General features: G+C 63.3%; 2 protein-coding genes across 2 annotated transcripts; one reads left to right on the forward strand and one right to left on the reverse strand.

Moving 5' to 3' along the window:
• The first annotated feature begins 400 nt into the window (after positions 1–400).
• On the forward strand, positions 401–13854 carry CS (citrate synthase). Its single transcript, XM_074979703.1, has 11 exons — positions 401–610; positions 9000–9050; positions 9306–9413; positions 9789–9854; positions 9929–10060; positions 10196–10384; positions 11202–11401; positions 11867–11996; positions 12083–12184; positions 12281–12490; positions 12694–13854. The coding sequence occupies exons 1-11, from the start codon at positions 557–559 to the stop codon at positions 12862–12864; spliced, it is 1413 nt and encodes a 470-aa protein (XP_074835804.1). The 5' UTR covers positions 401–556; the 3' UTR covers positions 12865–13854.
• Positions 13855–15891: 2037 nt separating this feature from the next.
• Positions 15892–22507, reverse strand: COQ10A (coenzyme Q10A). The gene is made up of 5 exons (XM_074979717.1): positions 22374–22507; positions 17864–18025; positions 17384–17576; positions 17174–17275; positions 15892–16885 (listed from the first exon to the last, which is right to left on the reverse strand). Exons 1-5 carry the CDS (start codon positions 22439–22441, stop codon positions 16718–16720), a joined length of 693 nt encoding a protein of 230 aa, XP_074835818.1. The 5' UTR covers positions 22442–22507; the 3' UTR covers positions 15892–16717.
• Between the last annotated feature and the right edge of the window lie 432 nt (positions 22508–22939).

Below are 22939 nucleotides of genomic sequence, written 5' to 3' on the forward strand. Positions count from 1 at the left end.
GTGCCATTGGCCACGCCAGGGCGAGGCGGTGAGGTACCCACGTGCCATTGGCCACGCCAGGGCGAGGCTGTCAGGCGACCACGTGCCATTGGCCACACCAGGGCGAGGCTGCGAGGTGACACCATCCTGAGGCGGACTGAATATACGTTGCCCCTCCCCCCAGCCCCGCCCCCTCCAGGTGGAGGTTGACGGGGGGGGCGATCCCATAGGGTTCGGCTGAGTTTTCAGGCATTCGCTTTAGCCACCTATACCCCCGAAGCCCTTCCACCGTCGTCATGCGCCCGCGCCCCCTAGGCCCCGCCCATCCCTCGAGCCCTGCCAATGGCGTGCCGCGGCGAGGGGGCGTGGCTATGTTAATAACCCCCCGCCGGGCGGGCAGGTCCTGTCAGCGCGCTCCGCCCCTCGCTGCCGAGGACCCCTCCCCCAGCCCCTGCCGCCGCTCCCTCCTCAGCCGCCTCCTTCAACCTTGGTCCGCGCCGCCGGCCCAGGCCCCCCAAGGCGGCTCCAGGCCCCGGTTCCGCCCGCGCCCGCCGGACCAGCGCCGCCGCCGCTCGCCATGACCCTGCTGACTGCCGGCAGCCGGGCGGCCGCGCGCCTGCTGGGCGCCAAGGTAGGGGAGCCGCGGGCCGGGGTGGGCCTGGGCCTGGGCCTGGGCCTGGGCCTGGGTCTGGGCGGGGGCGGGGGCGCGCCGCGCCGCGCCGCGCCGCGCGGCCCCACGTCATGTGGTGAGGCGGGGGCTGGCCCGTCCTGTGGGGAGCACCCCGGAAAGAGGGGGAGGGGTGAAGCGCCTCCAGGTTGCGGGGTGTCCCTGCAGCTGCGCTCTGCCTGCCCTTCCCCACACCGGGGCGCCCGCCCCCGGCTGCTGCCCCGTTTCTCCCCATGCGTGTCCGCGGCGGGGGGGTCTTCCTCCCCCTATGCCTGCAGCCAGGTGGGGTCCCCCCGCCCCAAGCTGAGTCGTTACCTGAGTGCCACTCACTGCTTCCTCCCGTGGGCCCGGGCCCCCTGCCCCCTGCGTGTCCCCGGGCACCACTTGGCAGCCCTGGCCGGCCGACCCACGCCCACTCCCGCAGCGCTGGATGCCGGCCCCATGGGCGTGAGGTGTCCCAACGCCTGTTCTCCAAGGCTGGGTTCCTGGGGGTGCACGGCCGGGGGTGGGGGAGAAGAGCTCTGGGCACTTGTGCCAGCCCTGCCGGGGTGTAATGGCCCGGGAGCTCTGCTTGCCCCAGGGGCACAACTAGACACCTCCCCCCGACCCCCCATCCAAGGTGAGTTCCCTGCTCTAGCTGGTGCTTGGCAGAGGTGCCAAGTAGTAAACGAGGGAAGAAGACTCAGCTGCCCCTCTGGAGGGCCTGGCCCGGTGCCCCGCTTCCTCTGCTCTCCGAAATCGCATCGTTACCAGCAGGGATGTCGCTGGGCCAAGGTTCTCTGTCGCGGCGGCACGAGGTGGTGGGCAACCAGGGGAGCTTGCTCATCGGCGCGCTGAGCAACGCGCTCCTGCAGGTCCCTGGGACGCTCTGCCGGTCTGACTAGGACTCCCGGCCGGCTGAGTTTCATCCCAATCCGCTTTAGCAGTTTATCGAGTAGCACTTTTATTTTTGGATTATTTTGACTTGCTCCCAGCCTTCGCCAGGGTGTTCCACTTGGCTCCTTCGCAGTGTTTAACTGTGGAGGATCAGAAATGCCAAGCAGGGAGCTGTTGACCCGCGGCCTTGCTGCTGTGACAGGGGTAGGACTCGGTTTCATCTGTACAGCAAGACAAGCGCACAGAGGAGACAGCGGGAATGACCGGAGTCCTGGAAGGCTAAAATTAGCACATTCTCCAGTCCTTGAGTGAAACAAAAGCCAGATGGGCCAAGCTTATGGCGACCAGCGTAAACCCTTCAGCTTTATGCTCCTAATCCTGTCTCTCCTGGGGTTTGGCTTTCAGTTGGCTGCCAAACAGGGAAACTACAACCTTTGTTAACATCCAGGCTCATCCCTCTGCACTTCCTGGGAGTAACTGCACCTTCTTTACCCCTCCTTCAGTTGCCTCTGGGTCTGGTGATTTAACGTGATGTCTGACTGTGCAGCCTGGAAGAGGAAGACAAGGGTGGAGGTGTGACTGAGAAAATGCAGTGGTTGGAGCCAGCTGTGTATAGGACATGGCGCATGTTTGTAGTTTCTGTGCTACAGGTGCCCAAATCTTGCCCAACTGAGAGCCATGTTACTATCATGCCGGAGGACTCTCCTTCTGCCCTGAGAGCTGCCTACTGCAGAGCTCTGCGTCTAGCAGAGAGTTAGAATTGCTGGAAGGCCCAGCTCCATCTTGATGTCAGGGGCTCAGCTTCATTTCACGCTGGCAGCTGTGGTCTTGGGCGCCCTCCCCAAAAATGGAGGCGGCTGCCTTGCGGAAGCCCGTGATGCTTTGCCTGTCCTGGCGTGGCAGGACCTCACAGGTAAGGAAAGGGCCGAGAAGAGCTTTGGCAGCTGCTGCTAGTGCGTCTCCCACTACATCAGGCCCTGAGAGCGGTGGGCGTTCCTGGCTCTGTCTGTGATCTGATCCCATGTTCTCTGTGGGCAGCTCTGCCTGGCCTGATTAGGGTTGGCAGCATTTAAACACTGAGCTGCATGTGGGAAGGGAGATAAAAACTGCTCGCTGCTGGAAAAGCCTCACCTGTTCTTGTGCAATCAAACCCTCCTGGGCCTGACAGACCTGCCTGGCACCACCCAGCTCTGGCCTTGAATATTTAAATCACTCCTGGAAATTAACCCTTGGGGCAGGTTTGCCTGTGTTACCCAGGAGATGCAGTGTGGCCTAGTGAATAGGGCCCTGGTGTGGGAGCCAGGGCCCCAGCTTTGCCACTGTTGTGCTGTGTGACCTTGAGTAAGTCACATCACCTTTTTGGGCCTTGGCTTTTTTCCCTTCCCACCCGTATCGGTCTTGGTTGTGCTGTGAGCCAGTGGGCCTCTTGGCACTACAAATAACTCAGCCCAGCCTTCCCAGTGGAATGCCCTCTGGTGGCACGCCAGGTCAGCCGTGGAGGTCACGGGGAGAGTGCTGGGCAGTGTTTAGCACATGTAGCTGGGAGCAGGGCTTGACCTCTCTCCCTGCCTGAGAGCACTTTGGCTCTCAGCCTGCGTTGGCGTCGTGCAGGACGTGTGGAAGTCTGTCGGGCAGAGTGTACAAGAGGCTGGGTGAGCGGCAGAGGCAGAAAAGCTCAGAACCTGGCCAGCTGCCTACGGGGTAGTGAGGTCTCTGCCCTCTGAACCGTGTGGGCCTTTTGACCTTTATCTCGTGCTGCCTGATGGTGCCACCGCTCCACCAATCACCCCACCCGGACCCACAAGAAGAATGTGGCCTCTGGGGAGGTTATATCACCAGCCACCAGGGAAAGGTTAAAGTGATAGCACTCAGCAGGCCTGGCGGCTTGAGCCTGTGATCTTGCACCGCACTGGTAGCAAGGGGCTAAAGGTCAGGCTCGGGGGGAGGAGACCGGTGTTTCCTACCAGCAGTGCAGAGTCCCCAGGCAGGGGGCCCACAGTAAGGCTGGCTCTTGAGGCTTGCAACCCCTGTACGTGGAAGAGGGGCTCGAGCAAAGCTGACGGCCCCATGGTGCAGTTCTGGGCTCAGGTAATGCTGTGAGGTTGGACTCGGTCAGATCTGAGATGGCAGAATCCCCAGCAAGGCTCTGCGGCTTTGGTGGAAGACACGCGCCCAGCGTCAGGTGTGGTGGAGGCTCCCAGCTGGGAAGTGATGCCCTCTGCCATGGTGCCTGCTGGAGTACGAGCTTGAGACTTGTGGGGGACAGAACCCAGGAATGTGGCCTCCTGGTCCCCTTGAGCTAAACCGTGTGCCTTGCCCTGCCCGTGCACGCCTGTAGGCCAGCAACGTGTGCGAGGCTGCCTGCAAGGTGGGCGTACCAAGAACGCTCCCATGGGCCTATGAGAGCTCCTTCCTGCCACTGCCTGTCTCCGTCCTCACTGGGGGAATGGGCCCTGGTAACACAGCAGATCAGGGGGCCTGTTCCAACCTGCGCAAGGGAGCTGTTGGTGTCCACGAGGAAAGGGGCTGAGTTAGTATCCAGTGGCACTGCCAGAGCATCTGGAGACACCCACCCACAGCGTGGCTCTCAATGGGTGAATTCAGTTCTGTCTGAGCAGCCGCCTGGGCTGGCGGGAGGGCACTGGACTGAGCCTGGAAACCTGAATTCTGTTCCAGCGCTGCCACAGACCTGCTGTGATCCAGGGCAAGTCGTCTGACCTCTTCAACTGGAAGCTCATGGGGCAGGGAACCGTGTGGGCCCTGAGCCAAGTCCAGCAGGGCTGGTGGGTGCGACTGTCTCCTGCTAGCTTGTCCCTTTGCCTTTCTCCTTCCTCTCGGTGGCCCGGCCTTGGCAGGGCTCGTGCTGGCCCTGTGCAGTTACGGGGATCTCAAACCGTTTGCCACTGAGTGGCAGGAAATCTCGTCACGGGTGGGACCGCCTGGCCTGCAGGGTGGGCTGAGCAGAACAGCTGTAACGCTGCCCTGGATTTCTCTGCTGAACCCCCGGAAGGGCAGCTGCTCTCTCCTTGAGCTGCCCTGCTGGATTGCCGCAGCTCGTGGCGGGATGAGGCACAGCACTGCTCATGCTCCTGGGATGTCCTCCCCTACGGCCGTGCTATGGAGGAGGGAGGGTCCGCTCACTCTTAGCATCTCAGCAGAGAGCATCCCCAAGGAGGTCGCCCATGGACACCCCTCCTGGGAGGGCCAGAGTCCACCAGGCTCCTGGGCTGTTAGGGACAGGAAGGAGCCGCTGATGGTAGGGAACTTCTCCCCCCAGCACAGATCCCGTTGGCTGTGTCTGACTGGCCCCGAGTCACAGCAGCCTCGTGGGACTGCCCGCGCCGGCAGCCAAAGGTGCCGTATCCCAGACCTTTGTGTGCAGAGAGTACACGGGTGCTTCTGGCTGTGTTAACGCTGGAGTCGATCATTCCCCCTCGTCGGCTCTCCGACCTGGGCAAATCCTGTTCCTGTGCAGCAGGTGCGGTTTACTTCACGCGCCTCCAGCCCAAGCAGCTGCCTGTTGTTTGCATTCCTCTTGTGGTGGGGTGACAGCTCTGCAGCGAAACAGCCTCTGGGTAGAGGCTTTTCATAGCCTGGGGGTGGCTGTGGCTGAGCTGGCCCACAACATGTTCCTGTTCGGCTAACTGTGGCTCCCCTGCCCTGACATCTGTGGCACTCGCCTTCGTACAGCTCACTGCTTGGGAAGCGAAGGAGCACAGTGGTGCGCAGCTCAGTGCTGTTCCCTGCTCTGGTTGGCCGAGAATGGGCTCGGGCTCGGAGGAGCAGCCGTGAGTCTGTACCTGTAAAAGCCACAGAGAGCCCCTGCGGCACCTTAGAGACTGACGGCTTTGCTGGGGCACGAGCTTTGGTGGGTCAGACCCGCTGCATCCAATGGACTGGGGCGGAGCTACAAAGGCAGGTGTTTGTAACAAAGCAGCTCCGCAAGGAGGGGATTAGTCAGGGGGGCTGAGGCCGTTCAGTGTTGCTCCTGGGGAGATGTGGAGGCTCCCGCAGGAAGTGGCCATTGAGACTTAATTGTAGAACTCAGAATTGGCACGAGCCCCAGTACAGCTGTTTCTCTTTGTAGTAGAGTTTCGAACCTTTTTTATTCTGTAGCCGGATGGTGCTTTTAAACCCTTTGCTGAATGCCCAGGGAGGGTGAAGAGTTCCCCTGCGGGTTCTCTTTCTTGATGTCTGACTCGTGCCAGTCATCCTGTGGCACAGCCAGCCTGATTTGTCCCGCGTAGGCGGCAGCGGGGCATTGGTGACATGCAACACAGGAGAGGATGTGCAGAAGTATGAGCCCGGATGCTGTGGTTAGGCCCTGGGAGGGAGTCATTGTGTGGCTATGTGGATGGAGCTGGCCATGGGGTTTGCTGCAGGGATCGGTTCTTGGTAAGTGTTTGCTTCAGGTTGGGCAGCCACCTCTAAGCGAGAACTGGTCTGTCCCCCATAGTCTGTGACCGAGGGATTGTTTTCCAGGGTGGGTTAACGATGTGCTGGCGGGGTGTGAGCTGGGGACAGTAGGTGGAGATCACAGACTCCACGCTGGTGTGGGGGAACCAAGTGACCTGCTGGGGGGACGTGGGTCTGTCCCCTCCATGCTGCAGCACAGCTGCGTCTTGCAATGCAGCTGGGATGCTTATTTCCTGGCCTATGACAGCATTGACCCCTTGTAGGAGGCAGCTTTCCCCAACCAGCTGAGTCAGAGCCCTGAGCCTGGCTCTGCCCTGGTTGGCCATGTGACTGTGGTGTGGGCCGATAACACAGCCTTGCCCCTGGGATGGAGCTAGCTGCAAGGAGGTGTTTGTGCTGCTACAGTGGTGTGCCACCTCCTATGGCTGGAGTCAAGGGTCACCCTCCCCTTTTCTGGATGGAGGAGACACCCAAGGAGGAAGCTCTCCAGCCCAGGCTAACCCTGGGCTTGGCATGTGGGGTGTCAGCAGGGCAATGCTTAGCAATTCACCCACCAGGCCCAGTGCAGAGTGGGGCCTGTTCTTGGCTGGGTGCTGGAGGAGGGGGCTGGCTGAGAGCTGCTGGGCTTGGCTAGAAGAGCCTCAATCTTTTAACCCAAGGCACGGGTTTGCATAGGGCTGGGAGGTCCAACGGCCCGTCTGCGGAAAGGGGACGCTGCCGTGGTTAGACGGGAACGGCTGAGAGGGGAGAAGCTGGATGCTTGTAAAGGGGATATCTGGGTCGCTGCTTGCATCCACCTGCTACATCAGCTCCCCATTGTGCGGGTCAGTGGGTAGATTGCCCTGCCCAAGTACCCCCGTGATGCACAGCATGCTCAGGGACTCCTACTCCCTGAACAGCTCCCCCGTGTGAGTGTCTGCTCCTGTTGCAGGTGCAAACCAGGTCGTTCTGCCTGAGTTCTTCACCTCTGCTGCTGGCTGAGAGCAGGCCCAGAGGCTGCCCTCTCTCGGCCCGGAGCGTCCCTCTTGGCAGGCGCTTGCCTGCCACCCTGTTAGACCAGGCGGTGGCCAGCACTGCCTGCTCCTGGCGAGGAGCTGGTTTGCCTGAAGGGGGGCTCCAAAGGGGTTGGAGCGAGGCTGTTCTCAGTAGTGATGGATGGCAGAACAAGGAGCAATGGTCTGAAGTTACGAAGGGGGAGTGTTCTCCTAATATCCAACCCTACTGTGCCCTCAGGCGGATGGGGAAGCGCTGGAATGTGTTGCCTAGAGAGGTGGTGGAACTTCCATCTCTGGAGGTTTTAAGTCCCGGCCTGACAAAGCCATGGCTGGGATGATTCAGTTGGGGTTGGCCCTGCTTTGGGCAGGGGGCTGGACTCGACCTCCTGAGGTCCCTTCCTGCCCTAGGGTTCCAGGAGTGTTTGAAACTTCCCAGCCTGGCTAGGGGAGCGCAGTTCCCGTTCCGTGGGGTAGGAGCCCCATGTCCCTCCCCTGAGCAGCACTGCGGAGACCAGAAAAGGCCAAATCTTCCCCAGCAGCTCTGCAGCAGGCGTTCTTGGGGGGGCTGGTGTCTGGCACCTGTGCTGCCGGAGCTGCTGGCCCCATGGCCCTGTCTGGCCTCACAATCAGCCTCGGACTTGCTGCCTCCTTGGGATTTACCTTCCCTTCCCAGGCAGCTTCAGCTTCCTCCCTGTCGCTCTTTGGCCTCTGAGTGAAGGCTCCCACTTCCCACTCCAGCGGCTCCTGCTCGGGGCAGGTCATCCACACAGCCGCTGTAGAGCTCTCCATCGGCATCGCCAAGAGCCGGTCACTGTGGCAACAGGAGACGCTCTCCCAGCAACATAGGATGCCAGTACAGTGCCGCCGCTAAGCGGCTGTGAGCATTTGCCAAGCTGGGATCTGTCCACTGGGCCCTGCAGCTAAACAAGTAGCTGCTCCTGGCACTGGGAGTGGAGCACCATGTTCCCTCCATTGGAAGAGGAAACAGCAGCCACGACCCTGAGCAGCATCTCAAACAGCCCATTGTGTGGGGTATTTGTCCCCAGGCCTGGCTTTTCCAGCCCCTTGTGCGGAGAACAAGGCCTGGGGTAGGGCTTGGTTGTGGTCTGGCCAGCTCCAAACACTCCCGCTTGTGGCAGTGCTGCTTGGAAGCTCTGGACCTGCCACAAGAACTTGGGCGGCAGCTCCCAGCCCGGCTGCTTAGCACTTGCTGGCCCGCAAGTGGGGCGAGCAGGGAATGCAGGAGCTCTTCTGGGAGGAGAGCTGCCTCCACCACCACCCCGCCCCCCCGAAGGGAGCAGAACAAGGCCCTGATCGGCTTCGTCAGCCACTCGCCACCTCCTGGCCCACAAGGAACTGCCAAGTGCCTGACCAGCACCTCAGGGTTTCAAGCGTGGCCCCACCTGCGGGCAAAATGACTCCTGGGGAGACCCCCTCCTTCCCCCAGGACACCCTTAGAGTAGCTTCAGCACAAGCCTGTAGCTGTCTAGCCCAGGGTCGGGTCTGCGAGGAGCTGCTGGAGGAGTGTCTGCCATTGTCGGGCCCTGCTCTGATGCTTGGCTGGGCCCCTCCAGCCCCTGCAGGTACAGGAGGTCGCTCACCCAGCGGGGTCGGCTGGTACACTTCCCCCACCTGCGTGTCTGCCCAGCCAGGCAGCCGGTTCCAGGAGCGGGGGGATTCCTCGCCTCTGTGCAGCCTTTAGAGTAACAGGCAGTGTCCCGGTTCCTGCCAGTCTGGGTGGCTGAACCGGAGCCAGGCATGGAACCAAAATGTTCCTGCCTCCCTGACACACCGCCAGGGCTCCAGTAATGCCCTGGGCAGGAGCGCTGGTCTGCCTTCCTGCCCAGGCCCTGGGTCCCCTTCCATCAGGTGCATCCCGCATGCAGCGGTGGGAGATCCTGGGGAGGGAGCCATGAGCATGCCCCGGCGTGGCTGTTTCCCCACAGGCATTGGCCGTGGGATCTCGACCCTCCTGGCCCAACACTGCGCTAGCTTCTGGGTCGTGGGCACTGTCGCTGCTGAGCAAAGGCATAAGGGTCTCTCTTCTTCTCTCCCCCCCGCTGCAGAACGCCCAGTGTCTGTTCTTCGGTGCCCGACACGCCAGTGCTACTTCCACGGTGAGTAGAGATCTCCGCTCTCGTCTAGGGGGGTGGAGCGGTTCTTGGCATCTCCTGTCTACCCGTTCAGCAGCTCCAGTGCTGCTCAGGGCCCGGCCCCCAGGGAAGCCCCCGCAGGCAGCAGTCCAACCCCAGTGCTCCCATGGGGAGGGGAGCATGTTCTGGCCAACACTGGAGGCACTTCTGCACAGTGTGGACAAGCTGCCAGGGTAGTGGTGCTCCTCACCAGCTCTTGCTTCCGCTCCCCCCCCGCAGAACCTGAAGGACGTCCTTTCCAACTTGATTCCCAAGGAGCAGTCGCGAGTCAAGAGCTTCCGGCAACAATACGGCAACACAGTCATCGGGCAAATCACGGTGGAGATGGTGAGGTCTGGTGCCGGGGCTCCTGCAGACCGGCGGCTGGCTCAGCTCCGGTGGGGTCTCTGCCCTGGCAGCGGCCGCTTGCTGCCGCTTTTGTGCACTGGGAAAGAGCCCTCGGCTTGCGGGGGCCTGCCCAGTGCACTGCTCTGTTGGGTGATCTGCCCTGGCCCGCGCGTTGTGCCCGGAAGCGGAGGCTGCAGTGCGTGAAGGAGAGCGCAGCTGGAGAGGCCCGTGGGCCGGGCAGGGTGTGGCAAAGGGGCTGGCTGGGAGGCGCCGGCAGAGAGCAGACTCCTGCGTTATGTGCCAGCCCTGTGGGGAGAGGGGGAGCGGCACTGGGCTGTCCCTGGTAACCGCCCCGGCTCGGCTCTGCTCCCCCAGGTGTATGGCGGGATGAGAGGCATGAAGGGACTGATCTACGAGACATCGGTGCTGGACCCGGATGAGGTAAGACCTTAGATGCCCCTGTGCCCCCAGCCCCCGCCAGCCCCTAGCTGAGTGCGGTCTCCACCCTTCTCCAGGGCATCCGCTTCCGTGGGTACAGCATCCCCGAGTGCCAGAAGCTGCTGCCCAAGGCCCCTGGAGGGGAGGAGCCGCTGCCCGAGGGCCTCTTCTGGCTGCTGCTCACCGGGGACATCCCCACGCAGGAGCAGGTGAGGAGCCGGGGGCTCTGCCCGAGGCTCTCGGTGGGGGGGGGCCCGGCTGATGCTGCTGGGAACAGCAGCCCAGGCTGGGGCAGGCAGGGCTCTCTGGATAACCCAGCGTGGGGCACTTCCTCCATCCCACAGGTGAACTGGGTCTCCCAGGAGTGGGCCAAGCGGGCGGCTCTGCCCTCCCACGTGGTGACCATGCTGGACAACTTCCCCACCAACCTGCACCCCATGTCCCAGCTGAGCGCCGCCATCACCGCCCTGAACAGCGAGAGCGTCTTCGCCCGGGCCTACTCAGAGGGCATCAGCCGGGCCAAGTACTGGGAGGTAGGCGGGGGGCGGGGCCCTGCCAGGCTGTGGCTCCTGTGTGGTGACTGCCCTGCAGCAGGGCAGCGCAAGGCTGGCTGTGCCACTCACCCCCTCGGGGGCCTTGCCAGAGTCACTGTCCCCTGGTCTCCAGATGCCCAGCTGTGGAACAGAGCTAGCGTAGGCTGCACCCCTCTGTAAGGGCTGCGCCAGGTCCCCCTGCTAGAGGCCTCTGCAGCAGCTGGGGAGGAAGCCTGTTGGGGCAGCCTGTCCCCAGCCCTGCCCCGAAACAGGGATCTTGGACCAACCCCACCTTGCCAGTCCCTGGCCTCAGCCTGTGTCGGCTGGAGCCCGGCCCCACTCCTGGGCTGGGCAGTGCGCCTGCTCCCTGACCTGTCTCAGCTCTGCTGCCCTCCCTGGCTTTCCCTGCCTGTTACCTACAGCATTTCCCCTGTGCCCAGGGCAGCTGGCCCCCTCTCCTCACCTGGTCCATGGGCGGGTACAGTCCTTGCTGGCCCCGGTGGCACGGGCAGGGGCCTGGCTCTCCATGTGCTGCTCAGAGCTCTGGTATTTGTCTGGATTTCCAAGGGATCCCTGGCCCATCCTGTAGACGCAGGCTGTCAGTTGCTGACATGCAGCCACCTCTGGGGTGGAACACAGCAGACCCTGCGCTCTGCAGGGACAGCCGCTCTGCTCCGCAGGCCCAGTTTCCTCGCGTGGCTGGGAGCAGCCCACATCCGCTGCAGTGCGAGGGGGGCTGGGCTCAAAGCGGGAAGGGCGGGTGGGGTGCGTCTCTGCTGCCCCTGGTGAGCAGCTGCCTCCTCCCCTTGCTTGGCAGCTCATCTACGAGGACTCCATGGATCTGATTGCCAAGCTGCCCTGCATTGCCGCCAAGATCTACCGCAACCTGTACCGCGAGGGCAGCAGCATCGGCGCCATCGACCCTGGCCTGGACTGGGCCCACAACTTTGCCAACATGCTGGGCTACAGTGACCCCCAGTTCATTGAGCTCATGCGACTCTACCTCACCATCCACAGGTGAGATGGGGGAGGGGGAGGGCGGCTGCGAGGGTGAGCTGGGTACCGCCTGGCTCCTGGCGGGCACTGCAGACAGGGATGCCCCGGAGGCAGCCAGGAGCCCCTGCCTCAGTCAGTGGGCTCAGGCGTGCCAGGGGCCAGGCCGCCCACAATCCAGCACCAACTGGGCAGCCTGGGGTGGAACCGGGGCTCTGAAAGCCGTGGCAGCTGCTGCCTTATCCCCATCTCTCCCAGGGGAAGGGTGGTGGTGGGCGGGGGCAGCACAGGGCTGTGTACCAGGCTGGTGGGCCCAGCTTGGTGCAGACCATGAGAGGCCAGGACCACTGAGCCTTGGCCCCCTCCTCCTCAGCGAGGCCCCTGCTGCCCCTAGCCGGCTGGGACGTTGGCATTGCTCAGCGGCTCCCTCGAGGGGCAGCCCTTGGTCCAGCGCGGGGGGGCTGCTGCTTTAACCTCTCCAATCTGCAGTGATCACGAGGGTGGGAACGTCAGTGCCCACACCAGCCACCTGGTGGGCAGCGCCCTGTCCGACCCGTACCTGGCCTTTGCTGCCGCCATGAACGGCCTGGCCGGCCCCCTCCATGGCCTGGCCAATCAGGTAGGTGTGTCGCTGGGGCGGGGCGGGGTAGGGCAGGGCAGGGCAGAGCCTGGCCTCACTCGGCGCCCTCTGCCTGTGCCCTGCAGGAGGTGCTGGTGTGGCTGACCAACCTGCAGAAGGAGCTGGGCCAGGAGGTTTCGGACGAGAAGCTGCGCGATTTCATCTGGAACACGCTGAACTCAGGCAGGGTGAGTCTGCTGGGCCGTGCGGGTCAGGGCCCCTTCCCCTTGCCCCCTCCATTCAATGCTGAACCCCCCCCCCCCCCCCCCCCCGCATTGCTGTAGGTGGTCCCTGGCTACGGCCATGCTGTGCTGCGGAAGACGGACCCCCGCTACACCTGCCAGAGGGAGTTTGCCCTCAAGCACCTGCCCAAAGACCCCATGTTCAAGCTGGTGGCCCAGCTCTACAAGATCGTCCCCAACGTACTCCTGGAGCAGGGCAAGGCCAAGAACCCCTGGCCCAACGTGGACGCACACAGCGGGGTGCTGCTCCAGGTAAGGCTTCCCCCAGGGCTGCTAGTGGGGGGTGGGGCCTGGACTCTCCACCCAGTTGGGCCTGACTAGGTCCCTTCCTCTGACCTCCAGTGGGCCCTGCCTGGGCTCAGCAGGCAGGACTGGGCCCCCTACAGCCAGGCCCTGGGCATCTCCCAGGCCCAGTGCCAGCTGAACCTCCCCCACCCCTGCTCTTCCCTCTGCAGTACTACGGCCTGAAGGAGATGAACTACTACACGGTGCTTTTCGGAGTCTCGCGGGCCCTGGGCGTCCTAGCCCAGCTCGTCTGGAGCAGAGCCCTCGGCTTCCCCCTGGAGAGACCCAAGTCCATGAGCACAGACGGCCTCATGCAGCTCGTGGGCGCCAAGTCGGGGTAAAGCCAGGCCCAGGGGGGAGCCCACACCTGCCAGCTGCCCAGGGACTGGCCGCAGGGCCATCCACCACCTCCCGGCCAGGTGCTGGAATTAAGCCTTTCTCCCAGGCACCGCCCACCCCTTCCACGTTATTTATGGTGTAAACGAAGATGGAAACAGTCAGGCCCCCCCCTCCCCGCCCCCCATTGTAGCAGCATTTCCACAAAACTCCTGAGCGGGGCAGCTCCCCAGGAAGCAGTGCCCCCGCGTGGGCTCAGCCCTGCATGCCTTCCTGGGCCGGGCCGGGCCGGGCCGGGCCCTGCTCTCCCGGCCGCCGGAGGAGGGTCCTTTCGGAATCATGTACCACACTGCGCGCTGCCTTGTCCATGTCACAGGCCCCTCCCCAGCCCTGGCACCCCCAGGCTTGGCTCTGTGCCCCTTCCTCCACTGTGGGGAGGGGGCTGCTGTGACTGCTTGAATCTTCCTGGGCCTTGTCTCCTGCCCCTTCCCCCCTCTGCAGGGCCCTGGGCAGGGGCAGCTCCTCCAGCGGCAGGGGCTGGGGGCACCTTCCTGGGTACCTGGGGGACACCCTTCTCTGAGGCCCTCAGGCTCCTGGCTGGCTGAGGAGGGTCTGGCTCCCACTGGCACACAGTCCTTCCCCCGTACCCTGCTGCTGGTGCGGGGGAGGCTGGGGCAGGAGAGGGGACAGTCTGGGGATGGATCTTTCCTTGAGGTGGGAGCAGGCTGGGGCCTTTGGCCTGAGCAGCGGTCGGTGGGTCGGTCGGGCGCAGTGTTGCTGGCACCTTTTTGAGCAGCTGCAGTGCAGAAGTGAACTTGTCTCCTGCCTGGGGGGCACAATACACTCCTCCCCTGCCCTGGTTCTTTCTCTGCGTGTTTGTGTGAACTCCCCTCTCCCCCACCCGCTCTGGGGTGCTGGGCCAGCTCCAGCCAGGGCCCAGTGCAGCCTCCAGGCGCCTCTGTACAAAATGCAAAATAAATGTTTTTATTAACAAACCTGCTTCTCCCCTGCAGCCCAGCTTGTGCTCTGGGTTCAGTGCTGTACTTCCTGCTCTGCAGCAGCCGAGCCCCCGCCCCAAACATAGGCCCTACCCCTGCCCCTTTCCGGGCTGCCTCAGGCCTGTCTCGCTCCCTGTCCCTCAGGGCCACAGGAGGGCACCCTTACCCTTCCCAGGCACATTCCTGTGCTGCACTCACCCCTGAGGGGGGAGGGGCTGGCTTGTAGCTGGGGGGGGCATTGGTCATGCCTGGGAGCTGGGCCTAGCTCCACCGCTGCAGGCTAGTTATACTTTGCCCCCATCCCAGTTGCTCTGACCTGCTGGAGCCTGGGCAAACTGGGATTTCCACAGGTCCCAGGCTCTGCAGCAGCCTGGCCCTGCCCATCCCCTTGCTGCAAGCCAAAGCTTTCCTGGGCAGCTGGGGGCCAGCCCCAGGGCCTGTTGTGTACCCAGGAAGGGGAGTGGCACCACCCTACCTGCCCCTTGTGAAGGCAGCTGGGTGTCCTGGCCAGGGCTGCCCCCAGCTCCCCAGGCTGTTCACTGCTCGCTTGCTTCCAGGGGTGGTGGCCTAGTAAGCTGGGCTGGGGTATGCAAGGAGAACCACCACACCCCCATCACCAGGAGTGACCAGCTCCTACTGCATCAGGTACAGCAGTGGGCCTAAGGTGTTCTAGAAGCCCTGCTGGGCTGGGAAGGGATGGGGCAGCCCTCTACCCCCCCCCCTGCCCCCCCACCACATTGGCCCCTGGCTGAAGGAAGGGGGTGTGTGTATCTCCTCCTCCCTCCCCACGAGGCTCAGGCAGCTGCACTGTGGTTTTTCTCAGCTGGGGTAAAAAACTCTTGTGCACCAGCTGTGGAAGTGCCCCAGCTGTGGGCCTTTGCCAAGCAGTGGGGCAGCATTTAACTCTCCTGAGCAGTGGCACCAGCATCCCCCCTCCCTTGGCCTGCTCCCCAAGGGCAACAGGGCAGGAGCCCTGCTGGCTTGGGGTAGAGTTCAGGCTGGGCAGGGGCCATTGCAGGCCCAGGGGTGGGGCTCTACCTGACCTGTCTGTGCTGCAGAATGGCTCCCGCCTTGCTGCCAGCTCCCAAGGAGCCCAGGGCGGCTGCAGCCTGGCTTTTGCCCTGGCAGCAGCAGCTGCCCCTATGTCAAGGCTGTGGCTTGTGGCAGATGCTCCTGCCTGACTGAGATTGGGGGTGGATGGGGGGAGAGAGATTCTGAGCCTGGAACCAGCACCATCCCCAAGGTTCCATTTGCAGCTGGAGCCGAGCCCTGGGGCTAGTCGGGCCTGGCTGGTGGGTGCTGAACAATACAATCCAGCCCCCTCTTCGCTCACACCCAGCAGGCCTGGGCTGGCAGGGAGGTGGGAGCTAGTTCTGCTGGAGGGGGCAGAGGCCCCCACAGCTGGGGAAGGAGCAGGTCTGCCCAGAAGCTATTCAGCCTGCAGGCTGGGTGTTCCCCACAGGGCTAGCTCACGCCACCCCACAAGGGGAAGCTGTGCACATGCTGCAAGGCCCAGGTGCCACAGCCAGACTCCTGCCTGCACCTGGGCAAACCCACTGCTACAAGCCCGGGGGTTCTGCCTCCCCCCAGGTGCTGTGTAGGCAGCTGGGGTGCAAGCACCCTGCACAGCACAGCACAGGGGCCCAGGCTGCAGTAAGACCAGCTGCGGGTGCTGGGCCTGGCTCTAGCTCCACTCCCTGCTGCTCTGTGTTTCAAGGAGACAGGGCCCTTTCTAGGCAGGATCCCCACCAGCCAGCACCTTCCCCTCCTGCTCCCAGAGCTGCTGTGGGGGGGTGGGGGGAGATGAATGTTCTCAGCACAGCAAAGGGCAGGCAGAGCTGCAGCCCCCCCCAAGAACCAGGTCCCCCACCTCCCTGAAGCTTTACACTTCCCCCAGGAGGGGAGCTCCCCAACCACCTCACCTGCCCCTGTCCCAGGCTTACGGGAGCGTTGGCAGAGGGGCCCCACCAGCTGCCTGGGGGCAGCTTCCCCCTTCAGGCCCCTGCGGGCAATGGCAGCTTCTGAACACAACTCTGCTGCTCGCTCTGGCTGTAGCCTTTATTTCTTGCACGCTCCTCTGCCACCCGTCTGCTCCCATGGGAGGCCAGTGCCCCAGCAGCACGGCTCCCCCAGGCAAGAGCTGGCAGCGCTGTGGGGCCTAGGCAGGGCTCTGCCCATTCCCCACCCACCGAAGGCCCTGGAGAGCTCCAGCTGGCTCAGTGAGATCCCTCCTGCAGGGCTTGGGGTGCAGCTGTGTCCATGCTGCTGTCCGGCCCATCCCTGGGCTGTGAGAGGTGCCACCCAAGCGGCGTGCGCCTGTGCCGTGATCCTGCTGGCAGCACCCATTCCCCAGGGTGCACCCGTGTAGCTGGCAGGGAGGTCAGGCAGTGCAGCCAGGGTAACCTGCCGGGCATCCTCCACTGCCACCGGCCCCTGGGCCTGGGAGGAGCATCTGATCCATTTCACACACGTCCCAAGGCACAGCCCCTGATCACGGCGTACCACCAGGGCCCCGCTCCTGCCAGCGCCCGCGGGGCCAGGCCGGCCGACCACGGCCAGGGCAGTAGCCCAGCACTGGGCTTGGATTGCTCTCACTGGCAGGGGGATGTGAACCAGCTCCCCACTTTGCCCCCCCATAAAACATTTAAAATACGATTAGCTAGAAAAGGATGAAGCCTGGTGGTGCGGCTCTTCTGGTCCATGAGACGAGCACCCAGCCCCCCCGGCCCGCGCTCGGCACACTGCGGCCAGCTGATAAATTAGAGAGACCGTCGGGGAGTCGAGATCAATAAATAGTTATGGGGGGTGGCTGAGCGCTCCCGCCGCCCCAGCAGAGTCTGCCTGCTTGGCCCCACTGCCCTCACGTCTGGTGAACCTCGTGGAACATGAGCTCCCGGGGGATCCGTGTCTCGGGGCCGAAGGTCTTAGCTGCCTGCCGCTCGAACGCCGCCACCATCTGCTTGACCACCTCGTCGAAGAAGACCGTGGCGAGCTGCGAGTGCAGCAGGGAGCGGAACTCGAAGGAGATCTGCGGAGGCAAGAGAAGGGGGTGGCAAAGCCGGGCAGGCTGGGGCAGAGCCCTGCCCTGGAACAAAGGGCTGGGCCACTGGCGTGCCCAGAGACTGACAGAAATCAGCAGCACGCAGCTGCCTCCAGACAAACCCTCAGAGCTCAGCACGGCCCAGCTGGGGAAACCGAGGCACCCACAGTGGAGCCGGGGAGCAAACTCAGGAGGAGTTTGACCTGAGGACAGCCGTTTGCTAACCTGCCCCTCCACCCCAGTGCTCCCCTCACCCCCCGGGGAGAGGCAGCTTACTGAGAAGTCCACCGTGCAGGTGCGGGGGTAGCCTGGGATGCCGGGGCTGAAGCGCCAGCTGGTCTCCAGGTGATTGAAGAGCCGTCCATCAGTGCAGATGGCCTGAGAAGGGACAGCAGGTGCAGGCAGTCAGGGAGCCCGGGAAGACAGGCTTCCCGGTGCGGGGCGCAAACCCCCCTGCCCCAGGAAACTCCCCTCCCACCGCCTCACCTTGACCAGGTGCGGGCGCACCAGGGTGACGATAGAGGTGTATCTCTCCAGCACGGGCGGGAAGCCGACTTCCAGCTGAGCCTTCACATGGCCCGTGCGCTTGGAGACCACCACCGACTTCTTGCACCAGGGGACAAAGTGCTTGTACTCGTCCACGTTGGACACCACCTCATACATCTCCTGCATGGAGTACCTGCCAGGGAGACACCGCCCTGACTCTCTGGACGGGCTGGGGAGCCACTCACACCCAGCTCAGCCCCCCCACGTGCAATGAGTTTCATGGCTTCTCAGCCTGGCTGGCGGTGCCTGTGCCGAACCCAGCACTGTCAGGCAGGCCACGGCCACCCCAGGCCTGGAGACCAAAGGCCTTGTTGGCCCAGCGCTTGTGCAGGCCGAGGCCTTGTGCTGGAGTGCAGGGAAAGCCCTGGCACTGTCAATCCAGCAGCCCCTGCAGCCCAGCGTCGGGGGACAGCCACTTACCCTATTATCCTCCTCTCAGAATACTCCTTCCTTTTGTTGGTGAAGGGCCCTGTGAGGTTAATGAAGGTCCGGCAGTGCTGCACACAGGTGGCCCAGTCCAGGCTGCTGACTGCCCCAGGCCCCCGGCTCAGCAGAATCCCGCAGAGACCCCCGGCCCGGCATCTGGAAAGGGCAGGGGGTTAGCAGAGAGCCGCCCTCCGCCTGGTCTAGCTGGCTCAGGAGAAGCTAGTGCTGGTCCCATTCCATGCCCCAGGCCACCAGAAGCCAAGGGCTGAGACTAAAGGGGACACCCCCCGCCCCCGGCCTGCGTGGGACGGTCGAGTGACTCTCCTCTCCCCCACCAATCACACCCTCCTGCAGACCTGTCTGGCCCCAGCCTGCTGGGTGGCCAAGCTGCACGCTGCGGTCTTTTCCCCACTCCAATGCGGCCATCTCTGGGGTGGGACCGGCAGCAGCCTGGCAACTCGACTGACTAGTTTGTGGCAGGACATGATGCTGACATGGGGAAGGTGCTACCTACCGAGCCCGAACGGCCCAGGCCAGCCTCTGCAATCTGACCTGACAGCAGAGGGCGGCCAGGGCCCTGGGATCTGCAGACCGCGTGTCCCCATCCCGCTCAGCACCGCATAGGGCCAAGCTCTGGCTGGGAGGGGAGCTGGCTCCCAACAGGTCCCTCCTGCCAGCCAGCGAGTGGCACAAGGCAGTCACTGGGGACAGCAGTGGGCATCCCACTTGGACAGGGAGTGACTTTCCTCCACCTCCAGACCGTGCTCCCCCATACCTCTGTGGAGGGCTCCGACACTGCCCCGCCAGCCAGCGAGGGAGACCCGGACCAACTCCTCCCGGCTGTAGATCACCTACAGGGGAGTCAAGAGGCTGGCGGCCCCTCCCCTGTGCCCAGAGGGCCTCACACAACAGGCACTGGCCCAGCCCACCAGCAGGGCAGCTGGGAGCAGGAGGCGGAGAGATTCATTCACAGGAACAGCAGTCAGCTGAGCCAACAGGAAGCCAATGAAGAGGCAAGTCCTTGGAGCCAGAGCCGGGCAGGGTGGGAACCAGCTGAAAGGCACACGAACCACTCTTGCCATAGGGAAAACACAGCACCCTGACAAACTCTGCCCCAGCAAGCAGCACCCCCTCCTCCGCCAACGCTGGCACCAGAGTGGGGGGCAGAGGGGTCTGGAGATCTTGAGAGGCAGGTGGCTGGGGAAGCCACGTGCCACCCTGGCAGATAACTCCCAGGTTTCTGCCACTCTCCCGCAGGCCCTGTAATAACTCCCTGCTGGTGCGTCCCAGCTGCACCAGTGACCCATCTCTGCATAACCGTACCTGTCGGCTACGCGGCAGAGCCGGGATTGCAGGGGAGGAGCGGTAGCCAGCGTTCAGAGCACTGGCAGGACATCACAAGGCCCGGGGCCTCAGTTTGTGCTGCCTCACCTGGACGCTGGCAATCCCTGGCACCCTGAAAGAGCAGCAGCTAGCCAAGATTCCCTCTCGGTTCTGCAGCCCCAGCGGCTGCTTCTCACTCCTGGTGTGGCCGCTGTTCAGCAGCCCCACACACACAATGTTTGGGTGAGAGCACTCGAGAAGAGTTGCTCGTTGACGGTAACTGAGAACCTGCTGCCGCTGGGTTCTTTGCCACGGCCCTCGAGGCTGGCCAGCATTGTCCCCCACTGAGAGATGGGGAAACTGAGGCATTGGCTGAGACCAGGACTTGGCCACGAAGGTCACCCACCCTGCCAGAGGCAGAGCAAGTGCCTGTATCCCTGTCAGTGACTGGCCACTGGACCTTGCCCCCGGCTGAAAAGTCAGCTGGTGCGTTCGTTCCTTGATCCCCCGCCCAGCCTGGCCCAACCACCACACAAGAGAATCACAGACTCAGAAGGGAAGCCTGCAACATGTGACCGCTCTGCTGCGAACAGTCCAGAGGCAGCTAACAGCCCCCAGGCCCTCAAGGTTGGCGTGTTTGCACACGCTTCTGCTGGCTTCGCTGGCACGCTAGGGTTCAGACCCACCCTTCGCAGGGTGGCACCGGGAGCTGCACCAGTGGCTGGTTCGCCTCCCACGCCCGCCTGCACAGATCTTCCATCTCCCACCATCCAAGGCAGTGCCCACGACGACTAACACCCCCTCTTCGCCTGGGGCTGCAGGCGGCAGCCGCCTCTCCAGGCAAGCCAGCAACGGCCACACACACACACTGCTCTCTGCCGCTTCTCCCCACTGGGGAGACTGAGGCACGGAGTGGCATTGCAACTCACCCACAACCGGGAATAGCACCCCCGAGTTCTTGGCTCCCAGCCCACAGCTCAGACAGGTCGGGTTTTATCCCATTGGTTAAATGCCAACAAAATAACAAGAAGTCCTGACGGTCACAATCCCCCAAAGAGCTCCGAATCCATGGGAAGGGTGGGAACTGGACATCGTAATGACACGAGGAACAAGATTCAATTCAATTCCTCTCCAAGCCCTGGCAGCTTCCGCCCAGCACAACGAAGAGCCCACGTTCTCCAGCTACTGGAAACTTTTCTGTTCACTTAGATGCAGCTGAAGATGGGTCGTCCACCTCTTTGCCAGAGGGAAAAGCTTTCTCTTCCAGCGTGCTGGGGGCATTCCATGTTCCGAGAGCCAAGGCTCGCTCTCGCTCTCCAGTGCTGGGAAAGTGGAATGGCTGTTGTGGGTGGCTCAGATCCAATCATGCAGCTGAAATCTAGGTGAGCTTAGAGGCCAGCCTCAGCCTGGCCTGAGTGGATGGAGACTCCACAGGGGATACGCTCCAAGCTCAGAGCCACTTCTGTGGCTGCGCCAGCCAGCAGAGGACAAAAAGAATTCACACAGCAAAGAGCACGACCTTGAGCTGCCCCTGCTGCCGGCCTCCCGTACTCCTGCTCATAGCAAACTCACTCAAGAGCTGCCTGGAAGATGCCACCTTCTATTCATTACTCTGCACCACGCGCAGGCCAGACACACAACACGGGGCTGATACCCTGAAGAGTGCAAGGACTTTGGGCAGCTCTTACATCCATCACCTTGATGACAAGCAGCTGTCCTGACACTGTTCAAAGCGCTGCACGACGCCACTGGTGTGCTGTCTGCTCCTAGCAGGGGGGCGTCCCCTGCACCAAGGGAGGCATTGAGCGTTAAAAGTGCCTCGGTTAGACACAAGCACTTGATTTTCACTCCCACCTGCCAGGAAGCAGGACAGCGCTGCATAGAAAGACCAATGCATTGCAGCAACTTCCTGGCACGGCACCTCCCATCAGAGGTCATCAGTAGCAGGAGGAGGTGGGAGCCCTGAAAGCTCTTCAAGGGGAGGGCCAAGGCAAGAGGTGGCACTTAATCCAGATCAGCAACTCAACACCCCATGAGAGAGACTTTTACAAACAGCTGATACCAGCAGGTGCCTTTTAACTCCCACCTGGTTGCAGGTCTGCACCGGTCTGGCTCGAAGCTAACAATAGAGCCCAGCTGAATCTGGATCCCATTTCCTTTTTCTAGAAAGCTCTTTGCATGTTATCATAACATCTTCTGTTGCTAAAGGAACCAGCACGAACCTCCCCTGCCCTGGAGGGGAAGCCTAAAGGCAGGGGGCCATCAGCAAAGCCAGGCAGGCTCCCTCCTCACGTCTGTGACTGATGCCAGACCCAGAAAGATGGGCCATAGATCCAGGCCAGTGGGATGGGTCCAGTCTCGTGGCGCTGCAGCCGGTTGCTGGCACCTACCACAGGGCCGTCGTTGACGACGGGGGCTCAGAACTCCGACCAAGGCAAGGCACTCGCTGCACCGAAATGCGGCTGAGCTGAGCTGAGCTGGGCCCTGACTCCGCTAACTGCCAACAGCAGGGCAGGCCTTTCGGAAGCGATGGATTCGGCTGCGCCAGCCAATCCCACCAGCCTGCAGGGTACCCCCAAAGCCTGGGGCCTGGAGCAGCCGCCCCCATTCGCCCTACCCCAGGGACCTGCCCATGGTCTCCCGAGCCCGTGTGCTAGTCCGCTGAAAGCTGGCTGCTCTTCGGTTCCAGGCGTCGAGTTCCATTCCCGCCAGCTCCCCGGCCAGAGATTTCCCCTCCTCGCACCACTTCAGTCACCGAAGGTACCAGTGCGATGCGGTGGGGCTGGAGTGGAGCCAGCCACAAGACCGTCCCTCTGCCAATGGGTGCCCCTGGCCGGGCACCGGGTCCCCCCAAATGTAATGCACCAGCTTCCCTGCTGCATCCAACACAGCCCGGCCCCCAGTGCCCCTCCCAGGCCCCCAGTGCTGCAGGCACGTGGCTCCTCCCATGGGAACCCCCTCTGGGACCCCTATCCCCCAGACACCCGCCAGGGCCCGGCATCCCCCCAGAGAACCCCCGTCTGGGCCCCTCCCCGCCAGACACCCCCCCTTTAGGCCCCTCCGCTAGACACCCGCCAGGGCCTGGCACCCCCCGAGACACACCCCCTCTGGGCCCCTCCCCCCCAGGTCCTGGGACCCCAACACCCCGAGACCCCCCGCAGGCTCCCCCCCGACCTCTCACCTGCCAGTCAGGGGCGCCCCCTGGCGCGCGCCCAGCCGCAGCACCGCGCGCAGCCGCCTGGCCGCCATGGGGGAGGGGACCGGGCTCCCCGCTCCGTCCGCCGCGGACACCGGCTCCGCCGCGCTCCGCTCACCCCTCCCCCCACCCGCAACGTCACCGCGTCACCATAGCGCCCACGCGTCACAGCCAAGGGGCGGGGCGAGACGGCAAAGGGAGCAGGGCAAGTGCGAGGGGGGGGAAGGACCGGCGCCGCAGGGTATCATGGGGGTTGTAGTTCCCCCTGCCGTGAAGCTCTTTGCGCGGGCGCTCGGCCTCCCGATGCATAATGGGAATTGTAGTCCCGCCGCTCTGAGGCAGCCAGTGGCCGCGTGACGACAGCCCAGGGGCCTGATGGAAGTTGTAGTTTACCTGGCAGCGAGGAGGCCAGCATGGGGAATGACCTCACCCTGCATGGCAGCCACTCCTAGCCTGACACTCTTGCGTCATCGCCCTGTGATGCGTCACCCTGACACGGCATCCCACAGCAACTGTCCCCCGTGCCACCTCCAGCCAATGGGCCAGGCTGC

Source organism: Carettochelys insculpta, chromosome 29 (genome assembly GCF_033958435.1).
Source record: "Carettochelys insculpta isolate YL-2023 chromosome 29, ASM3395843v1, whole genome shotgun sequence".
NCBI classification, from domain to species: domain Eukaryota; kingdom Metazoa; phylum Chordata; order Testudines; family Carettochelyidae; genus Carettochelys; species Carettochelys insculpta.